This window comes from Anolis carolinensis, chromosome 5, assembly GCF_035594765.1.
Source record: "Anolis carolinensis isolate JA03-04 chromosome 5, rAnoCar3.1.pri, whole genome shotgun sequence".
Lineage (NCBI taxonomy): Eukaryota > Metazoa > Chordata > Lepidosauria > Squamata > Dactyloidae > Anolis > Anolis carolinensis.
Window position 1 is genome coordinate 171,166,030 of NC_085845.1, and position 19,032 is coordinate 171,185,061.

The following is a 19,032-nucleotide window of genomic DNA, read 5'->3' on the forward strand; positions in this document are numbered from 1 at the left end:
AAGTAAAAGGAGAGCCATGCTTTCCTTTGTAGCAAACTATGATTATGACAGTTACTTGTGGGGAAAAACAATCACAGATCAATATTGCCTGCTATATACCCAGGGTCACAATTCTTTACCTGCAAAAGAGAGTGAGGCATTATTCAAAGGATGAAATTTATAATAGATTCATTGAGATGGATTATGAAATGAAAACTTTTTCTGTAGGAGCACTATAGATTGACTCAACTGTATTTGAAGCACAAAGAAGAAAGAATGTACTGTGCTCACCTATTAACAGTTCCTTTTTCTCTTGGTTTTTATTGCATATCCCGTTCATAAAATCGTGGTGAAGCCAATACCTTTTGCATCTAAGTTAATTGAGGGCATCATGCCTTGATCAAAACCATAATTTTTTTCTTACATTTTCAAAATTAGGAGGGTAACATTAGATTTTTAAAAAAATCCAGTTTTGACTCTAGATCAAAGCAATTTTCATCAGAAGGCATAGCAGTAGTTTAAAGGAGATCAGTGTTGCTAAGTAGAGATATATGAAATGGAGAACAAACATAGTTGTCATGAATTTTAATATTTTGCTATTTGTGCATGTAAAATCTGATTATAGATTGCATCTCTGGTCAAAGCTGGGTCATGTCAGAGCGTAAAATCAATTTGATACGTGATCATGGCAATGTTCTCTGGTGACTCAGTCAATAAGTGAATAGATATAAATTCGTAAAATAAAAGGACAGGGAGAGAAGAAAATTTCATAAAGTTGCGAACTGGCAAATCACAATGATTTAAGCTGACTGAGAGGCTGCATACTTTTTTTCTGTCATCACTGCAGCAACTGAGGTCATTCCTTTGTTCCTAGCAACAGCTAAGAAATATAGAACAAGCTATAGTCAAGCTAATCAGGACTGAAATATCATTGCCACAATTCTGTAATAGTCATGATGCAAAGGGGCTGTTGCCCCACAGCATAAGGTAACAAGAAATGCTTCATTCATCGAGTGCAGATGTTTTTAATTTTATATTTTAATACCATTTTTTAAATGCTGAAAATACCATATACAGAACTTTAGAACAGCAACTAATATTATTTTCTAAACAAGGACATACTGTGTAAATTTAAAAAAATCACAAGACCCTCCACTTTTTTTCCTTTGTATAATTTTGATTCATTTGGAATCTCACATTTCTGATCTGCTGAACCAATGGCAATGCATTGCAGGCTTGTGTGTTCTTCTCCTATCACATTCAAATTCCTTTCTTCCAAACCATCATTCACCTAAAAAAATGGAAGAATGTTAAGGAGTAATTGCGCTATTGGCATTTGAAGTGGGAGTGCAGACTACTTTTACAGGTCATTAATACTTGCCTGATTTGGACATCAGGGTGAATTCTAGTTATAAACTAGAAAATGGTGACTACAGTGATCTGGTGTTTTTCAGGAGCTCTGTATCTGTGGCTTTAACTTAATCATGAACTCTACATTAAAAATCTATACACTTAGTTTATACAATTATTTGTACAGAAGGTAAAATTTATGATTGATCTCATACAGAAGTGAAAAATGAACAACAAAGTGGTGTTCTCAGAGTATTATCAAAGCTAGCAAGTTAATACAATGTCATATTTAGAACCATGATATGTTATTTCAGTAGCATTGTCACTTTTATTCTTTATATTTATTTATATTATTATATTATATATTATATTTAAAAAATCTCATGGTGTGCTACAGAACAGCAAAATAGTTCAAATATTTATTTTAGAACATTGTTTTCAAATATATGAGTGCAAGTATTATAATTACAAGACTGTTGCCTTCTGATTACTGAGCCAGAAAGAAATCATTTTATTTCATGCTAGAAAACGAGGAAGATGCCTTATCACACAAGGCCCTTCTCCCACTACAATTGTGTTGTCTGTAGAAATGCTATGCCATTGGGATTGCTGTCTTTCCTTTTGCTCATTTGCAACCATTCCAAGATTGCAGTGTCTGTTAACACCAAAATCTATGCACTATAGGCTGTGTCCCTTATCTGGAATTCAAAAATCCAATTTTTCTACATGAATGTCTGCGATAATGACACCATTGCTTTGTGATGTTCCCACACTGACTATTCCCTGACCACTAAAATCGACATAACTGAACTACAGTGTAGGAAATCATAGTATGACAGAAGCAGGAAAGGCAGTCAATAATAGATTTTTGTTAGTAAAAATAACAGCTTTTAAAACAGTCTCCCAAAGGACAGCATCACAAGAGCAACCGTATCATGTGGTAAGCCCCAATAGAAGACACTATTATCCAGATGCAGTTGTGATTTACCTGCTACATGCAATGTGTCTTTCCAGAGTTTCAGGCAGGATTCAGGATGGAATTGTGATTGTATTAACCCTTTCCTTCAAAACACTAAGTGATATCATACAAATTAACCTTTTTATTTTTCTTTAAAGAATTTTATCAATGTATTGCAAGGAAGAATGGAATAAGAGAGTTAGCACTACAAAAACATGCAGTCCTTCTCATAGTTTAAGAAAGCAAATAACAATTTGTCACATTCATGGCATTCAGGAGGCATGTGAAGAATTTTGTGAAAAATTATTCTGAAGCAGAGATAAAAGTCAGAGAAGCAACTTCAAATGATCCCTGGGGTCCCTCTAGTTCTCTGATGTCTGAGATAAGTGACCTAACATACAACATGGTTTCTCTATCTGAAATTATGAGCATGATCTGGCACAGAATGAATGACCATGGAAAGAACTGGAGGCACGTGTACAAGTCTCTCACACTCTTGGATTATCTCCTCAAGAATGGATCAAAGAAAGTCATACAGCTATGTCAAGAAGGTTTCTTTAACATTCAAGTGTTAAAGGACTTCCAACATTTAGATGAAGCTGGGAAGGATCAAGGTAAGAATAAAAGTGCTTTGAGAAGTCAGTTAAATTGCTCTTAGTGGCTGTTTGAGTGACTACTGCAGATTTAGAACAGGAAGGGAAGACATTATTTCATTACTCAAGGATTGGTATATGCTTGTGTTTCTCTAGGAACATAAAAATCCATAGATAGTCAAGCCCCATCATCTATAGTGGTATAGGAAAAAGGTGCCCCTGATATAAAATGGCAAAATCAAGATTTGTCTTCTGGAATATTTTGGGGGGAATATTCAAAAACTATATACAGTTGAATCCATGGATACAGGGGACAGGCTGAACAATGTTATGAAACATGACTATCAGGAATGATTTGGTGGAAGAACACAGGTTTGATGAAGAAAGGCTCAGCTTCCAAGGTAGGAGTAAAGTCTTCTATGCAAGACTTTTGATCCATGGGGAAAGCCAATCAGTGGCTGGAGATGATAGTGAAGAGTGCTAGAGCTGATTATTGGCATAACCGAAGGTAGGCAGTTTATAGGATTACATAGCTCTGTGTTACTCTGTGCTGTCCTCTGCAACCCCATATTTCTCTTTCTCTCCCAGTGTGCCACCATATTATCGTTTATTTGTCATTTCACATCTCTCACATTGCTTATTTCACTAAAAAACAGCTCCGGTGCATGCATATAGCTGGACCTGACCCGTTCCCCAACTGACTCCCTCTCCCCAGGTTTCTTCTTCCCCTGCATGGCACTGGAGAAACCATAAATTGAGAGATATGGTCCAGCATGGCTCTACCACTCGCACAACATACATATACTCGGCTGGGTCATCCCAGACCAATTATTTGGAATCTACTATCTATGTTGCTTTGGAGTCTTTGTCAGGGTGTCTCTACTTCTTCACTCACACAAAATGTTTATGTGGCATGCATCTAGAGCAGAGGGATCAAACTTGTGGCCTTCCAGATGTTTTGATCTTCAAATCCCAGAAGCCATGGCCAACTTGTCCAGTGAGCCACAAGCCTTGAGGGTCACAAGTCTGACTCCACTAATCTAGAGAATAGGCTGCATTGCAGACTGAGTGGAATTGGGTTGAGGGATAGGGGTTCCCCACCATACAATTAATGATTCATCAATAGATGATGGGGAATAACTTTGTGATTAGATTGTACAATCTTTTTTGGAAGTGTCAAAAGTTGCAGTGTGAGAGCCAGCATGATATAGTGGTTTGAGTATTAGATTAGGACTCTGAGAGATCAGAGTCAAGATACTCGCTCAGTGATGAAAAAACACTGGGTTGCCATGGGTAAGTCACACTCCCACAGCTTCAGAAGAAAATAATAGTAAGCATCTCTGAACAAACTTATTAAGAAAAGCTATATAATCATAACTCGGATGTGACTTAAAGGAATACAACAAAGACGTCACTTTGCAATTCATCAGAGCCGTGGTCCTCAAGTTGTTTAGGACTTCAACTCTGAGGAACAACTCTCAGACAAATTATCAGGAATTCTGGGAGCCGAAGTCCTAAAACCTTCACGACCAAAGATTGGGAGCCACTGCATTAGAGTATTTTTTTAAATAATCTTTGAATGTGAAGTCAAAAATTGATAAAAGGAAACGAATTGGCATGTTTTTGTTTTTATACATAACTAAAAACTGAATTGGTATTAACAGTTTTGTTGGGGGTGTCAGCAGCTAGTAAACTGTTCACTGAGTCTTCATATTATTGCTATTTGAATTCTGGTGGTGGAAAGCCAAATAAATGAATCAAATCAGATCTCTATGGGATACATATAAACAAGTTCTAAGAGCATCCAATGTCATTTGTGTTTTTATGTTTGTGTTCTGCAGATAAGGAAAAACATATCATGAATCAAATGTCCTGCACTGCTTTGTTACTGTTCCTTTGAAAAACAGAAGCAGAGCATTAGGTATTGCTATGTCTCCCATAGAGTCAAATGACTTGCAACCAAATTATTTCATTGTTTTATAAGATACATATCATGGCATGTGTGTTTAAATCATATAAACTTAGATAATACCATGTTTCCCCAAAAATAAGACATCCTCTGAAAATAAGACCTAGTAGAGGTTTTGGTGAATTGCCAAATATAAGACAGCCGCCGAAAGTAAGACCTAGGAGGAGGGAGCCGTCACTCCTGAGGAAGGAGAAGGAGGGAAAGGCACGTCTTTTCCCCCTTCTCCGCCCTCCTTGGCGGTGGCTCCCTCCTCCGAGGAAGGTGAAGGAGAAGGAGGGAAAGGCACGTGCCTTTTCCTCCTTCACCTTCTTTGGCAGCAGCGGTGGCGGCTCCCTCCTCTGAGGAAGGCGAAGGAGAAGGAGGGAAAGGTGCACGCCTTTCCCTCATCCTTCGCCTTCCTCAGCAGCGGCGGCTCCCTCCTCCGCCAAGGAAGGCGCGAGCGGCACAAAGGAGGAAGGAAAGGCAGGTTCCTTTCCCTCCTTCTCCTTCACGCCACATGCACCTTCCTCAGTGGAGGAGGAGGGAGCAAAATAAGATATCCCCTGAAAATAAGACTTAGCATGTCTTTGGGAGAAAAAATTAATATAAGACACTGTCTTATTTTCAGGGAAACACGTTATGTTGTAGGTTAACTCACAAACTATGTTATGATGGACAGCATCTAATAAGTGGCAAATGTTTCGACTGCCATATCACAGCAGCAATCACATTGTTGATTTATTCATATGTGACTGTGAGCATTCCTTCCACACTGTGAAAACCATGCCAAGCCAATAAAAGCAGGATCAGAGTTCTCACCCCCATTGGTGTCTAAGTATGGCCTTTATATATATATATTGTTTGGGTTGTTGTGTGTCTTTCGGGCTGTGTGGCCACAGCCCGAAAGACACACAACAACCCTGTGATCCTGGCCATGAAAGCCTTCGACAACACATATATATTGTTTATTTCTGTTTTTTCAATATTTCTCACCAAGTGGGAAATAAGCATATGCCAAGAGATTATTGCTTCTCAGTAACCAAGTTAGGGCATTGCGCTTTATAATTATCCTAACGTGTTCCTAATAACAGGAATAGTTAATTTGTTTGCATAGGTGCTTGTTAGGATGTAACAACTGAGAATAAATATAATTACTTGTAAGTATTTTAAACGGAAAGTTATTGGGGGCACACTATATTTGGAATAGTGATCAGGCAAAACAATTTTGCAGTACTCATGAAAATTACTACTTTGCTTTGCCTCTCTCATTGATGCCTAGTAGAGGATACTTTACAATGTTTTGTAGACATTGTAAAGTGTCCTCTACCATCTAGAGATATTTCTGGGAGATAGATACAGGGATCTTCAGGAGAGAGGGTAGGGTTGCCTTCTGCTTGTACAATGTTAGATTTCAACCTTCTTCCATTTTGTTTTGCCAGCTGTAAGTTTCAAGAGCGAATGTTATTGGACACTTCAGCATTTTCTATATCCACGGAGTCCCATTGGAGCCCTACTGAGCTAGATGGACTACAGTAGTAACTTCTATACAATTTTCCTCAGTATCTCCATGTCTTTTTCTGATGGTATGTTTTCAACAGGTTTCCATGTGAGGGAGAAGGCTAAGCAAATCCTGGCCTTATTAAAAGATGATCACCTGTTGCATAATGAACGTGGAATAGCACGTCGGACCAGGTGGCGCACTTCCTATGCAACGTTGGTCACGTCGAAGCCTTTGACAAAAGGACATTTACCAATAATGCCTGCTTCCAATTCCATTCCAGAATGTCCTCCTTCAGAGAGTATCCAACGTAAGCAGCAAATTTAGGTTGCAACACAAGTGCTTGCATTTCAGAGCTTTAGTGATTGAAATTCCATTAGATGATGTTGGTGAAATGTCATCACTCCTCACTCATATAAAGGAGAATGTAAAATGGCTTAGGTGATGTGATAAGGAAACAATTTCTAGGCATGGGAAGCAGGATATTAAATTTCAGAGATTTTTGATCTCCAGGAATACAGGTAGTCCCCAAGTTACAAACAGGATAGATTCTGTAGGTTTGTTTTTAAGTTGAATTTGTAAGTCAGAACAGGCACATTTTTAAAGTTTGACTTTGTCCATATATGTATGTAATTGTCTAAGCTAAGCTTTACATATATATCTTTGAATATATCTTTGAATAGCAAAGGAAAGGGTTAACATCCTTGTAGTGTTTATTTTGCTGTCTATGTCCCTATTTAGAAGATTTCACCTCACTTTCTGTCCTTGTGATAATTGTATTTTGAAAAATCATAAGAGTCATAGAATAATAGCATTGGAAGAGACCACATGGGCCATCTAGTCCAACCCCTTGCCATGTAGGATTGACTTGTTGTGAAAACAAGGCTTAGCAATAAAGCTTCAGTGGAGACGCCTTTTAGCCATGATAACTCTTTCAGGAGTTTCTTTCCTAGCAGAAGATTTCTCTCACTTCTTGTTGTCTCACCACTGTTCTTAACTATGCGCCACTTGTAAATCGGATGTTTATAACTAGGGGACTGCCTGTATTTGGCATTGATATGAGTGCAGCAGGACTTCTGCAACAGAAATTTATGGTAGATTTCATTACTCATGATGTTAGTGAAGTAAAGAAGAAAACCAATGTTTAATTGTCCCGGGAAACCAATCCAAAGATAGTCAAGGAGATAGACAAAAGGAAGTCAGCTATAGTTGGTTATAATAGTCCCTAAAGCTAATTCTCATATATGAGGATATGTTAGCAACCATTACTGGGGTTGGGGCCACATGGAGGCTCCTTTACCCACACAAAGAAAAAAAAGGGGGAATTATGTTAATGGGTAAGAAGGAAGCAAAAGGCCTAAGTGCACTGATCCAAGGAAATGCAAAGACAAAATATTGCAGCAACTATCTAGCTCACTATTGCCCCCTCTCCCACTGATTGCTGTACACAGGTATTTATGCCTCTTTGCTTACAATGTGGTTTGATCCCATAGGGCTCTTTGTGTTCTTGTTTTCTAATTTGACACAAAAAATATTAAGAACAATCTAATAGGAATAAAAAACCTGAAAATCAGGGTGCAATTTATGTTTAAGAATACCTGTTCTTTGGAAGAATAGTAAAGCTACTTTTTCAGTGAGCTAATCTGCAGAAGTTCTTAAATTAGAATTATAGAAAATTGTCTAAGCTAAGCTTTATAAGATGCTGATGATGAATGTTATTAGAATTATGCAGACTTGCTGAAATAGATGATTCTATAGGAATCTCAAGTAGTTAAGAAAAACAATGTTGTGATTCTAAACATTTCATTGACTGATACTTTAGTAATTAAAAGCATTCAAGTTAGAATGAATGATCATTCTAATCCCATGCTTTTGTGAGAGACAGCCAAGTGCCTTCTGATAAGTAAAAATCCTATTACATAACATGCTACAGTAAGCCAATAGTGCTCTATTGTATGGTGCACCAAGCACTAATGAAACATTTCATTTATTGTTATTCCTATAAGGCAGTGTGGGTGTAGTGCTTTGAGTATTGGACTAGACCTCAGGGAGACCAGGGTCTCAAGCATGAAAATCTAATGACTGACTGTGGACAGGTCACAGTCTCTCAGCCTCAGAGGAGAGTGATGGCAAACTTCCATATCTCATGCCAAGAAAAGCTTAGAATAAGTTCATTATAAGTTAAAGTTAACATATTCTTTGTCGACACAACAAATGTGCTTAAACCTGAAAAGTAGATCTGTGTGTGATATGGAGGGTTTTACAGTGCAATGCAGTTTACTTCATGGAAAGTATGCACCTTTCTTTAAAGTGACACTAGTATTACCTCTGCCCAAATGTGGCTGGCATGCATTTATGCTATGTTTGCCTAGCCATAGAAGGGCAAAACCAAAAGGGTCAGCAGAAGGTTCTCCACTTAGATGATTTGAGGCACTGTCATGCTGCGCAGTTATAGTACAGGTTGAGTAGCCCTTATCCAGAAATCCAAAATCCTGCAAAATCAAAAATTGTCTCCATGGGTGGATGAGATAGTGAGACCTTTGGTTCAAAGCACGCATGCATGCACACACACACGTACACACACTTTTCTTTATGCACAAAATTATTATCAATATTTTGTATACATTTACCTTCAAGCTATGTGTATAAGGTGTATATGAAACATACATGAAATTTGTGTTTAGACCTGAGTCCCATCTCCAAAATATCTACTTACCTGTATATGCAAAAACTTCAAAATCCTCCCCAAATTAAATCCAAGATGTCTCTGGTCCTGTCAGGACCCAGGCTGCAGAGCACCAATAACCATGTGCAGAGACCAGAATCTATCTAATATCTTTATTAAAGGATTATATAAAGTCAATAAAAACAAGTGAAGAATAAAGTTCAGAAATAGACCTTTCAGGAAAGGTCAAATATAGTCCAGGAAAATAATGTCCAATAGGAGATATTAAGGTCCAAAGTTATAATCCAATAACCGAAACACACACTTTGCCGAGCAAAGTGTGGGGAAATGACAAGGTCCTTTAGTCCATTGAAGCTTGACAACAAGGCTGGGAAACAAGCTAGATTCTTGGCAAACAAGACTTGATACGAGGCAACAAGAAGCAAGAACAAGGTCCGTGGCGAGGTCCGGGGAACAAGGCAGGCTTGGAACTAGAACAAGGTCCGTGGCGAGGTCCGGGGAACAAGGCAGGCTTGGAACTTGGTCCTGGAAACAAGGAACTGGAGTAGCGTAGTCCACACACGTTCTCACTCCTCAAGCTGACGAATTGACTCCGCAAGGATCTCCTTGCGGTAAAACACCTATATAGGATCTTGTTTTCCTGCCAAGGAACACTTTCCCTGGAGAACAAGAAGTGAAACCCAAACTGTGTCCAGATGCATGACTCCTTAGAATTTCCCAAGGGAAACAGGCTTAATCAGCTAATTGTCTGGCAGCGATTCTGGCGCTTTGGCGATTCGCCTCCCTAGCGCCTCTATCTCTATTATAATTATCCTTACGAGAAAACGGGGGAGAATTCTGCCCAAGGCTTGTTTGGCTGACTTCTTGAGGGCAAACATCCTGCAGGTGCAGGGGCTCCGATTCTGGCTGAATCGGTGGGAAACCCAAGTTTTCCTCTTCGTCTGCCACAATAGTACTAGGAACGGGACTACATGGCCCATGAGACATCACAGGTCCCAAGCATTTCAGATAAGGGATACTCAAGCAGCACTATGATATCACTTTGACTGCCATGATTTTTGTATTTTTTTTTAGGGCGGGGGGGATATTTAGAATTTTCCCAGCTGTAACAGTCAAAGTAGGATCACAGTGTTGTGAGTAGTATGAAAGATCCATTATTCAGGGCAGAGAACTTCAATTTTTTTGCCCAAAGGTGTTCAGAAGTCACTGGCAAGGTGACAGTTGTTATAGAGTTGGTGAAAGGGAGTTTCTGGAATGGCAACATGGTGGTGGTGGTGGTGGTGGTGGGGAGAGGGAATCTTTCAACTTCCTTCCCTAGTCCCAGACAGCTTCCATGCATTCCAGGCTTTCTATGGCCCAACAAGCTTAGCCAAGCAAATGTATCTTGTGGTTTTCTTAGGGCCCCTTTAATGAGGGACTCCCCGCAACAAAAAGGGGGCTGTCTGGATGACGTCTTCAGAAAAGACAAATTAATTTGCCACAAATCAGGAAAACCCTGGCTTGTGGTGAATTAATTTGTTAGTGGGTTTATTTCGCACCTTCCAGCAAGGCGTGGGATAAACCCACTACTTCTGCTGTCCCGCGGTTTTCCAGGCTAAATTAGCCCGGAAAACCACGAGGACATCTACCCACTTCCCCAAGAGCCCCCCAAATCCCTTTAAAAAGTTTAAAAAAAAACTTACCAGGCCTCCATTACAGTGTTCTTGTAGTTCTCCTGGCTCGTAGCCAGGAGAGGGGGGAGGAATCACTCCTTCCCTCCCCCCTGCTCTCTTGGCGCATCATTCCTATGCACCAGGAGAGCTGTACACTGTAATGGCGGTCTGGTAAGTTTTTAAAAAACTTTTTGAAGGGGTTTCGGGTGCTTTTGGGGAGAGGGTTACAGTGTCCGGGTGTTCTCCTGGAAAGTTCCGAGAGAACATCTGGACACCCACCCCAGAAAGTACAGGTGTATGTGGACAGACAGACATCCAGGCACATTCACGTTTTTTAAACGCAAATGTTCCCGGGATAAATGCCTGTCTGGAAGCGCCCTTAGATAGCTTTAGGCCTACCTTGGGCACCTTCTACTTAGCTTTTAAGCCTCAGACAGATTTCCATCCCATTGTATAGCATACTCTTATGAGCAGTGCATAAATGTCAACAGCTAAAAACTTGTGCGGAGAGGCTCTAGTAGTTGTAGTTATTTTATTTTATTTTTATTTATTTACAGCATTTTTACCCTGCTTTTCTCACCCGAGGGGACTCAAGGCGGCTTACAATAAACAGGCAAAAATTCAATGCCCGAAAACAGTACACTAAAACAACATTTCATATAAAAGCAAATAACATTACATAATAAAAACACATTGTACAAATTTAAAAACATATCTGAGTTAAAATCCATTCGTCCAAAATCCTCATAGGTAAATCTTAGTCCAGACCATGTGAAATTGATGTTCTCATTCATTAAATGCCTGCGCGCACAACTTATATAGGGTTGCTAGAGTGGAAACTAAAGCAGGCTTCCTTATCTTTAATGGTTGTCTAGAACAGGGATTCTTAAACTTTTCCACTTACAACCCGTTTTGGCCTGATAAATTTTTTACATAATCCCAGGTATGTAGATATATAAAATAGGTATACAAACCAATTTACTGGTAACAAATCAGCATTTGCAATGCTTGCTAAACAGGCCGATTTATCCTTTTTATGAAGTGCAGTTGAAGCATTTTCTACAGAATCCACTGTAAACACTGGACAACAGATTGTGTAAAAGTTTGAAACAGTCACTAGGTGGCATTCAGAAAAAAATCTGGGACCCCAACATTGAGGTAAGAGGACCCCATTTGCGGTTGGGTCCCACATTTTAAGAACAGTGGTCTAGAAGAGGGAATTTCTGCAGGTATTGCATATCAAATCATGTGGTAACAAGCAACACCTCCTGAATTTCCCTCTTCCACATAACAATTAAAGGTCCAGGAGATATCTCCACTTTTCACCCTGGCAGTTCTAAGCTCAGAATTTGATATTGCTCCCTGCCAGCTCTTGCACTATTAAGCTGATACCCCAGTCTCCCAGCCTATCACTCTGATTTCCTCTGACCTGCTGCTATCTTTTTTGTAGTCATACCAACTGCTTGTTTTTTGAAAAAACAAACCAACTTAGTATCACAGTTGTAAAATTGTGTTCTTAATATTCCTTTAATATTGAAGCATTGTGATGTACAAAAAGGAAAGTGGTAATTAAAGTACCACTTCCTTCTCAGGAAACAACAGGAAGACTCTACTCGCAGATTGAGTTCGTTGTATCCTCACAAGGAATCAGGAAACAATTAATTAAACAGAAGCAACCAGGAGAAGGTTTTTAATTAAAGACAGAGTATCCTTTAAAAATAATCAACAGTGAATTTCCACTTTACACTGGACAGGATAGTGATATAATTACCCTTGGAACTAAATAAACAAGAACCACTTATTAGGTTGGTAATGTAATTACCTAACAATTTAAATAACCACATAAGAACCAGATATTAGGAGTTTAAAAATAGAAAGACATGTTATCTGGATTCTAATTAAAAATGGATCACAATTCTGAGTAAAAGAACTAGTGAAGAAGTGATATTTTTGTCCTTCAACATTAAATTCCATGAGTCATTGTTGCTTGCATCTTGTTATTATGGACAGATTAAACATATTGGCTAAACATTTATGTTGAGTCTGAGGCAACGTGTGTAATATATCCTCCATGTGCCCCAATTGGGCAGGGACAGTCTCAATAAATCCTCATTTTCAGCTGCTTTTAAAATGTCCTATGTTCGCCTCACCCCCTATGCCTTCATCTTGCTTGAATTTCTGCAAACAGAGTTCAAAGTGCAAAAAGAGTTTACACTCAGTTAATTGGGGGGAGGGGGTGGAGAGGAAGGGAGAGGAGTGATGGTGGGAATTAGGCAAAGGCAAACTCTCCTAGCCTGTGTGTTCTTCCTCATCAGTAACTTTTGCCATTTTGAGCTCACTCTGAAGTTGCTTGGCTGCATATTTCTATTTTCATCCATGAAATGATGGAGGGTATGCTGTTGCTTGCCAGGTACAAGAAGGGCATCTGGCACCCATGGCCGTCTCATATTACTTCTTCAAGATGTGGACATCCATCAGGTCCAGTGTTACTATAAGGTGAAATAAGCTGACTTCCCAGGCATAAGTGGTCTTGGAAATTACAAGAAATTGGTTTTTGCTATCTTTATTATCAGGGAAGAGAAGAGATATTTGTGAGACTTGATACTGCTTTGCGTATCAAAATAACCCTGCTCGTTGACTTGTGTGAATACACATTTTCCCTTGCAGCTCCACCTCGGACAATAAAATATCCTAGAACAGTTCTGTTGCTTTTGAAGGTCACATTTGTGTGTACAGAGAGAAACAAAGTAATAATAATAATAATAATAATAATAATAATAATAATAATAATAATAACTTTATTTTTTTACCCCGCCCCATCTCCCCGAAGGGACTCGGGGCGGCTTACATGGGGCCTTGTCCAATAAAACAATCAAATATCAAAACACAGCAATAAAACAGTTATCCAATAAAAACATCAATTACCAGAAAAACAATAGTTAAAATCAACATAAAACATACAATATTAACACTGGAGACTAATTCCTAGAACCCAGGCAAAGTGCATCATGAGCCGAGATGGGCCGAAATGGGGAAGGTAATTTCACAATTGAAATGGACAAAGTGCAATATAGCATTGGCAACACCTCAAGAATGGGGCTATTATAAAATGAGCAGATAGATCAGTCCGACACCAAATTAAGTATCAAAGGCCTTTTGAAAGAGCCAGGTTTTTAAGCTCCTACAGAAGGAGAAGAGGGTAGGGGCCTGCCTGATCTCTCTAGGGAGCGAGTTCCAAAGCCGGGGGGCCACAACGGAGAAGGCCCTCTCTCTCGTCCCCACCAAAGTAAATGGCAGCCAGTGAAGCTCCTTAAACAGAGGCGTTGAGCGCGCCCTGTAATTCGCTCCGGTTAGGAGCTTGGCTGCCGAACGCTGTACTAGTTGTAATTTCCGGGCCGTCTTCAAAGGCAGCCCCACATAGAGCACATTGCAGTAGTCCAGTTTAAAGGTAATTAAGGCATGGACCACCATGGTCAGATCAGACTTCTCGAGGTATGGTCAAGAGAAATCTATATCTTAGTGATATGTGAACTAATACACATCATGTTAACTGGTCTTTTATAGTGCAGTAATTAATTGCCCAGGGCCCTGCAACATAAGACAAGAAAACAGAAATGTTATTCTGAATCCATTGTTTATTAATCTTCAAAAAAGGTAAAGTGCAAGGACAGTCTTCAAAAGCCTGAAACAATAGGTAAATTAAAATAGAAATGTGACTGACTGTCATTTCATGTTTTGCTACTTGTTTCAATTTGTTTCCAGATAAAAATCTCTGCTACAGGGCCGCAGCCTAAAAGTTTTCCCATTATCTTTCAGCCTCTGAATTCCCTTTTAACTGCTCATAACATGAAACACAAGCCTGCTATGCTACGCTACGTTAATAACACCTCTTTTAAATACTAATTGGAAGATTTGGTGACAGAGAGAGATGATACTGGCCTTAATTTTCTAGTTTCCACCATATAATTTTCACATAAACAAGCAGAACTGGTGATTCTTTATGTTAATTTGTCCCATGTGGGGAAAAAAGAAGATGACTTGTTTCACACAGTAGGGAAATAAGTAGAGTTCACATTTAAGAACAGGAGAGTTCTGTTTGAGTTTGTCAATTATTAGAGAAAATTATAAAACCATTTAACATTCAGATCCATCCACTGCAGGTAGTATTGTAATTAATGGACCAAACAAGACTTTGGAGGCATTTTTTGCTCAATTAACTGAAGGAAATTTAACACCTGTTTATTTTTCTTCTCTTTCCTTTAAAAATACCTCCACTCTTTGACAGATCTTCACCCGAAGGCATCACCTGCAATCGAGCAAAGCCAGCCTGCACCAAAATCAGGCAAAGCAGAGATAGTTCAAACAACAACAGAGATTGTTGCAAAGATGTCATCAGAGGTAAATCATATGCAGTATTTGGAGGGATGAAATAATTTAATTTTGCACTTTATTAACTGTTCATATGATGTTTATCACTAGCATTGCAATTAGTGAGACTTATGATAGAAATCTGCATCAACGTAACTGAAAATGAGTCCTATTAAATTGGATGGGACTTCCTTCAGAGTAGACAAAAGGGAAAGTATTATGGGAGCAGGGACAAGTGGCCAACTGAGCTGGTAACAAGAAAGCAAAATTGTCAGGAATCTGGAGGAACCATATTTCTGTCTTTAGTAAAGAGCAAAGATAGATTTTAAAATGACATTTACAAAAGTCATATGCTTTTGTTTCTATATTATAATAAAGAAAAGGGGAGGAGGGAACAAATCTCACAACACTTTTAAAATTAACTACTGAAATTTGTTTTAGCATGAAATTTCCTGTATTTCGATCTACCTTTTCAGAGGTACAAATGAATCTAATATCAACCACAATTAGCAGTTACATAGGGATGGGATATAAGTGTAATAGAATAGAGGAAAACACAATTTGTGACATTGGCCATAAACCTTAAAACAATTGGGTAAGATAATAATGGTGTAACACTGCTCTTTAATTCTGAAGTGTGAAGTCTATAAATCTGTTCACAGAGTTAGAAATTTGCATGGGGAGAATTCTTGTGTTAAATATCTGGTTGTGAGGTCATAAGTATTTATATATGCTATCCCAAGAAAACATTGTCTTTCTTTAACTAACAGTATGTTAATAGTTACGGAATTCATGAGTATTGTCTAGTTAAGCTGTTTGGAGTGTTATGTGGTTTCCGGGCTGTATGGCCGTGTTCTAGCAGCATTTACTCCTGATGTTTCACTTGCATCTGTGGCTGGTATCTTCAGATTCTCTCTTACCTATTTTGCTTTGGAATTGCTTTGTTTGAGAACTGCCATTAGGGATTGCATCCCCCTCCTTTCTGTTTTATTACATGGGTTTCTCTTTGAAAATTGTATGGCTGTCTCTTGAGGTCATTCTATCATAGTTGTGAAATGGATTTGTGGTTCTAAACATTTAATTGACTGATACTTTAATGAAAAGCATTCAAGTTATAATGAATGATCATTTTAATCTCTTGCTTTTGCGAGACAGCCAAGTGCCTCCTGATAAGTAAAAAACCTGTTAAACATACTACAGTAATCGAATAACTTTGTGTGTACTATGAAATGGTTACTGAAATTTACATTATTCTACCTGTGTTTAGAATTTAAGAAATATATAAGTCAGAGTTGACATATTATTTAGCAGAGAACCTTTGAGGTGTTTTGCACCTCTCAAAGCAAAGAAGATCAAATCAAGAATGTAAATAATGCATGTCTGAATGAGTTAGGAAAGTTAGGAATTCATAAGAAATGAATTCCTTGTTGTGCTAAATCCTCTAATCAGTTCAGGTAAGTTATTTGAGCAGAACCATGAACAAGACATAATGAAGATTTAGTGAACATGGAAATAAAATTGAACAAGAAGACAAACAATGTAATGAGTATAATAATAAATAATAAAACATAGTGACAAGATGCTAATAATGAATAATTGTCTAATGTAGGAGGAAAGGTAGAAGGATTGATAGAAATATTTAGTTAGGATCAGTATTAAAAATTATCGTATATGGGATGACATTTAAAACAAATCTGACATCTAACAAATTGAGGTACCTGACCATTGGTGATTCTGTCAGGGGGTGATAGAAACTCAAGTTCAACAAGATCAGGAAATAATACATTTTCATCATTCTTGCCTTAAACCTTGTCTGTCATTTGTTTCCTGAAAGGCAAACATCATCTCTGTCCTATTTTTTTCAGCTTTGTTTTCTTTGTAATTAATTTGACCGCAGGTGCATGATTATGTTGGAAAAGAGAAAATTATGTGATACTTTCTAGTATTGCTACGTTGTATCCACAAAATACTTACATTATATTTTGTACCTGTGTGCCTCTCCTTTGGCTGAAAAATAAATGTTAAAAGAGATGTGAGGCATGCCAGAAAAAAAAATCCAAACATGGAAAATAGAACAATGGCCCATGGACTGGAACTGCTCAATATTGTTTCCAGTCTCCAGGGACTGTTGTAACATTAATCTCCCATATAAGCAAATAGTGTTCAGGATTTTATAACAAGACCTTTTACCATGAATGCAGCGTGAAAAGCAAGTTGTCCAAACTGGATTCACAAAGGTTTTTAATCAGAAGACAATCAAGCCAGACATTGTTAATTTACATACAATCGGCTTCAACTTATGACACAAGTTGTTCCATCATCATCAAACCTCCTGTGGCTTTCTAGATTGAATCTGACCATCCATAATGAGTCCTACTTTTTTCTTACTGCCTTCTATTTTACCTTAGTGGTTTTCTGCATTCCTCTATGACAATATCTCTGGCTGCAGTCCAACATTTTTCTGGTCCCCAACACATTAAGCTTAACAGTGAATTTTTTTTTACATTTTCTTTAAATTCTACAAGAATGTTCTTCAGTTTGTATTTTGGCCCAATGGTTAGTTTAATGTTCTTCTTTAGTTTTACTATAATTGTGCCACAATTCAATCCAGATCTTGTTTTTTTCCAGAGATAATTATCTAGTCTGATTTCTATATTGCCATCAGGTGATGTTCATGTATACAGTTGCATCATTGGCTGTTTGAAGAATATGTTTGCAATACATATACTGTTGGACACAAAAATTCAGTCAGCCACTCTTTCATTTTGTGATCCTAGGCCAATATTCTTACATTCTTTGATCCTGCTCTGTTTCCTACTTTTTCATGTCAAATGCCTAAGATTGTTACAGTATTTGTAATTTCTGTATATTAATTGAAAGACATTGAAGAAAGCTGTCAGGATAGAATCGACTCCTTTGAAATGTGATGATTGAAGAGAGTTCTACAAATTCTGCAGACCACTAAAAAGTGATCCATAAGCAAATGAAGTCTGAGCTCCTACTGGAAGCCAAAGTGAATAAAAGTGAGTGTATTGTGTTTGGACACATTTTGAAATGGCACAGCTCACTGGAAAATATGATAATGCTCTGTAAATTAGTAGGCAGTAGAAACAAGGAAACTTTCATTATAGATAAAGAAAGCTGTTATCCTGGGTTTATAAAACCTGAGCAGGCCTACTAATAACAGGATGTTTGGAGGCCTTTCATTCAGAAGGTCGCTACAAGTTGAAGTTGTCTTGAAGCCACATAACAACAACAACAGTTTCAAAATCAGAGCATATGCGTATCATCTGGTAATTGTTAAGCTCCACAGTTAGCATCCAATTATCTTTGTCAGCTATTTTATTGTTATTACTGTTTATAGCCTAGTGTCATGGATGTTGCTTTGCTTACTGGTTTATTAAAATTACAGACTGCTTCTTAACTAAAGCTCTTGAAGTGAGTATAATACTATGTATTATTTCTCTATCTCCTAATTCCCTCTTTGCAAGTTTCTGTCTCATATTAAATGAAAAACACAACAAAATGTTTTCTGCAGCTCTGCAGCTGATAATTTAACAGGTTGATGAACAAGGCAGATATATTTTCTTAACATAGCTCCCCCCCTCCCCACCTGCCTGAAATAATTTTCCTAGTGTAAGGGAAGAATGCTTGGGTTGCATTTCACATAAGGGGGACAGTGCACAGTTAATTCACTGTTCTGAACACAACAGCCACAGAGAGCTTTTGAAAGTCATTTCAGTTTTAAACTATACTTTCAGTTGTAAAGTACGTTTTCTTGTAATGTGAGGCTTTTGTTTAACCAGCCCTAACCAGCTTGTCCAATGGTCAGGAATTCTGGGAGTTGAAGTACAAAACACCTGAAGAGCCACAGGTTGTGCAGGCCTGTTCTAAGGGGACATGAAAATGACAGTGAAAGTTAGCTAAGGGGAACCTCTGGAGTGGTGAACTAAAGAGAACTCTGCTATATGGTTGCAACAGTTAGCACATTAGATCCTGC

General features: G+C 38.3%; 1 protein-coding gene across 3 annotated transcripts in view; it reads left to right on the forward strand.

Moving 5' to 3' along the window:
- The window catches only part of enthd1 (ENTH domain containing 1), a 46,456-nt gene that overhangs the window by 2,336 nt on the left and 25,088 nt on the right, over window positions 1-19,032 (forward strand). For 2 of the 3 annotated variants that reach the window (XM_062982909.1, XM_062982907.1), the window contains exons 2-4: window positions 2,446-2,901; window positions 6,427-6,636; window positions 14,950-15,062. In XM_062982909.1, the coding sequence (XP_062838979.1) occupies window positions 2,553-2,901; window positions 6,427-6,636; window positions 14,950-15,062 (672 nt within the window). In that variant the 5' untranslated portion in view covers window positions 2,446-2,552. Of the gene's footprint in view, window positions 1-307; window positions 967-2,445; window positions 2,902-6,426; window positions 6,637-14,949; window positions 15,063-19,032 lie in introns of those variants that run through there. The other variant, XM_062982908.1, reaches the window with a different exon arrangement.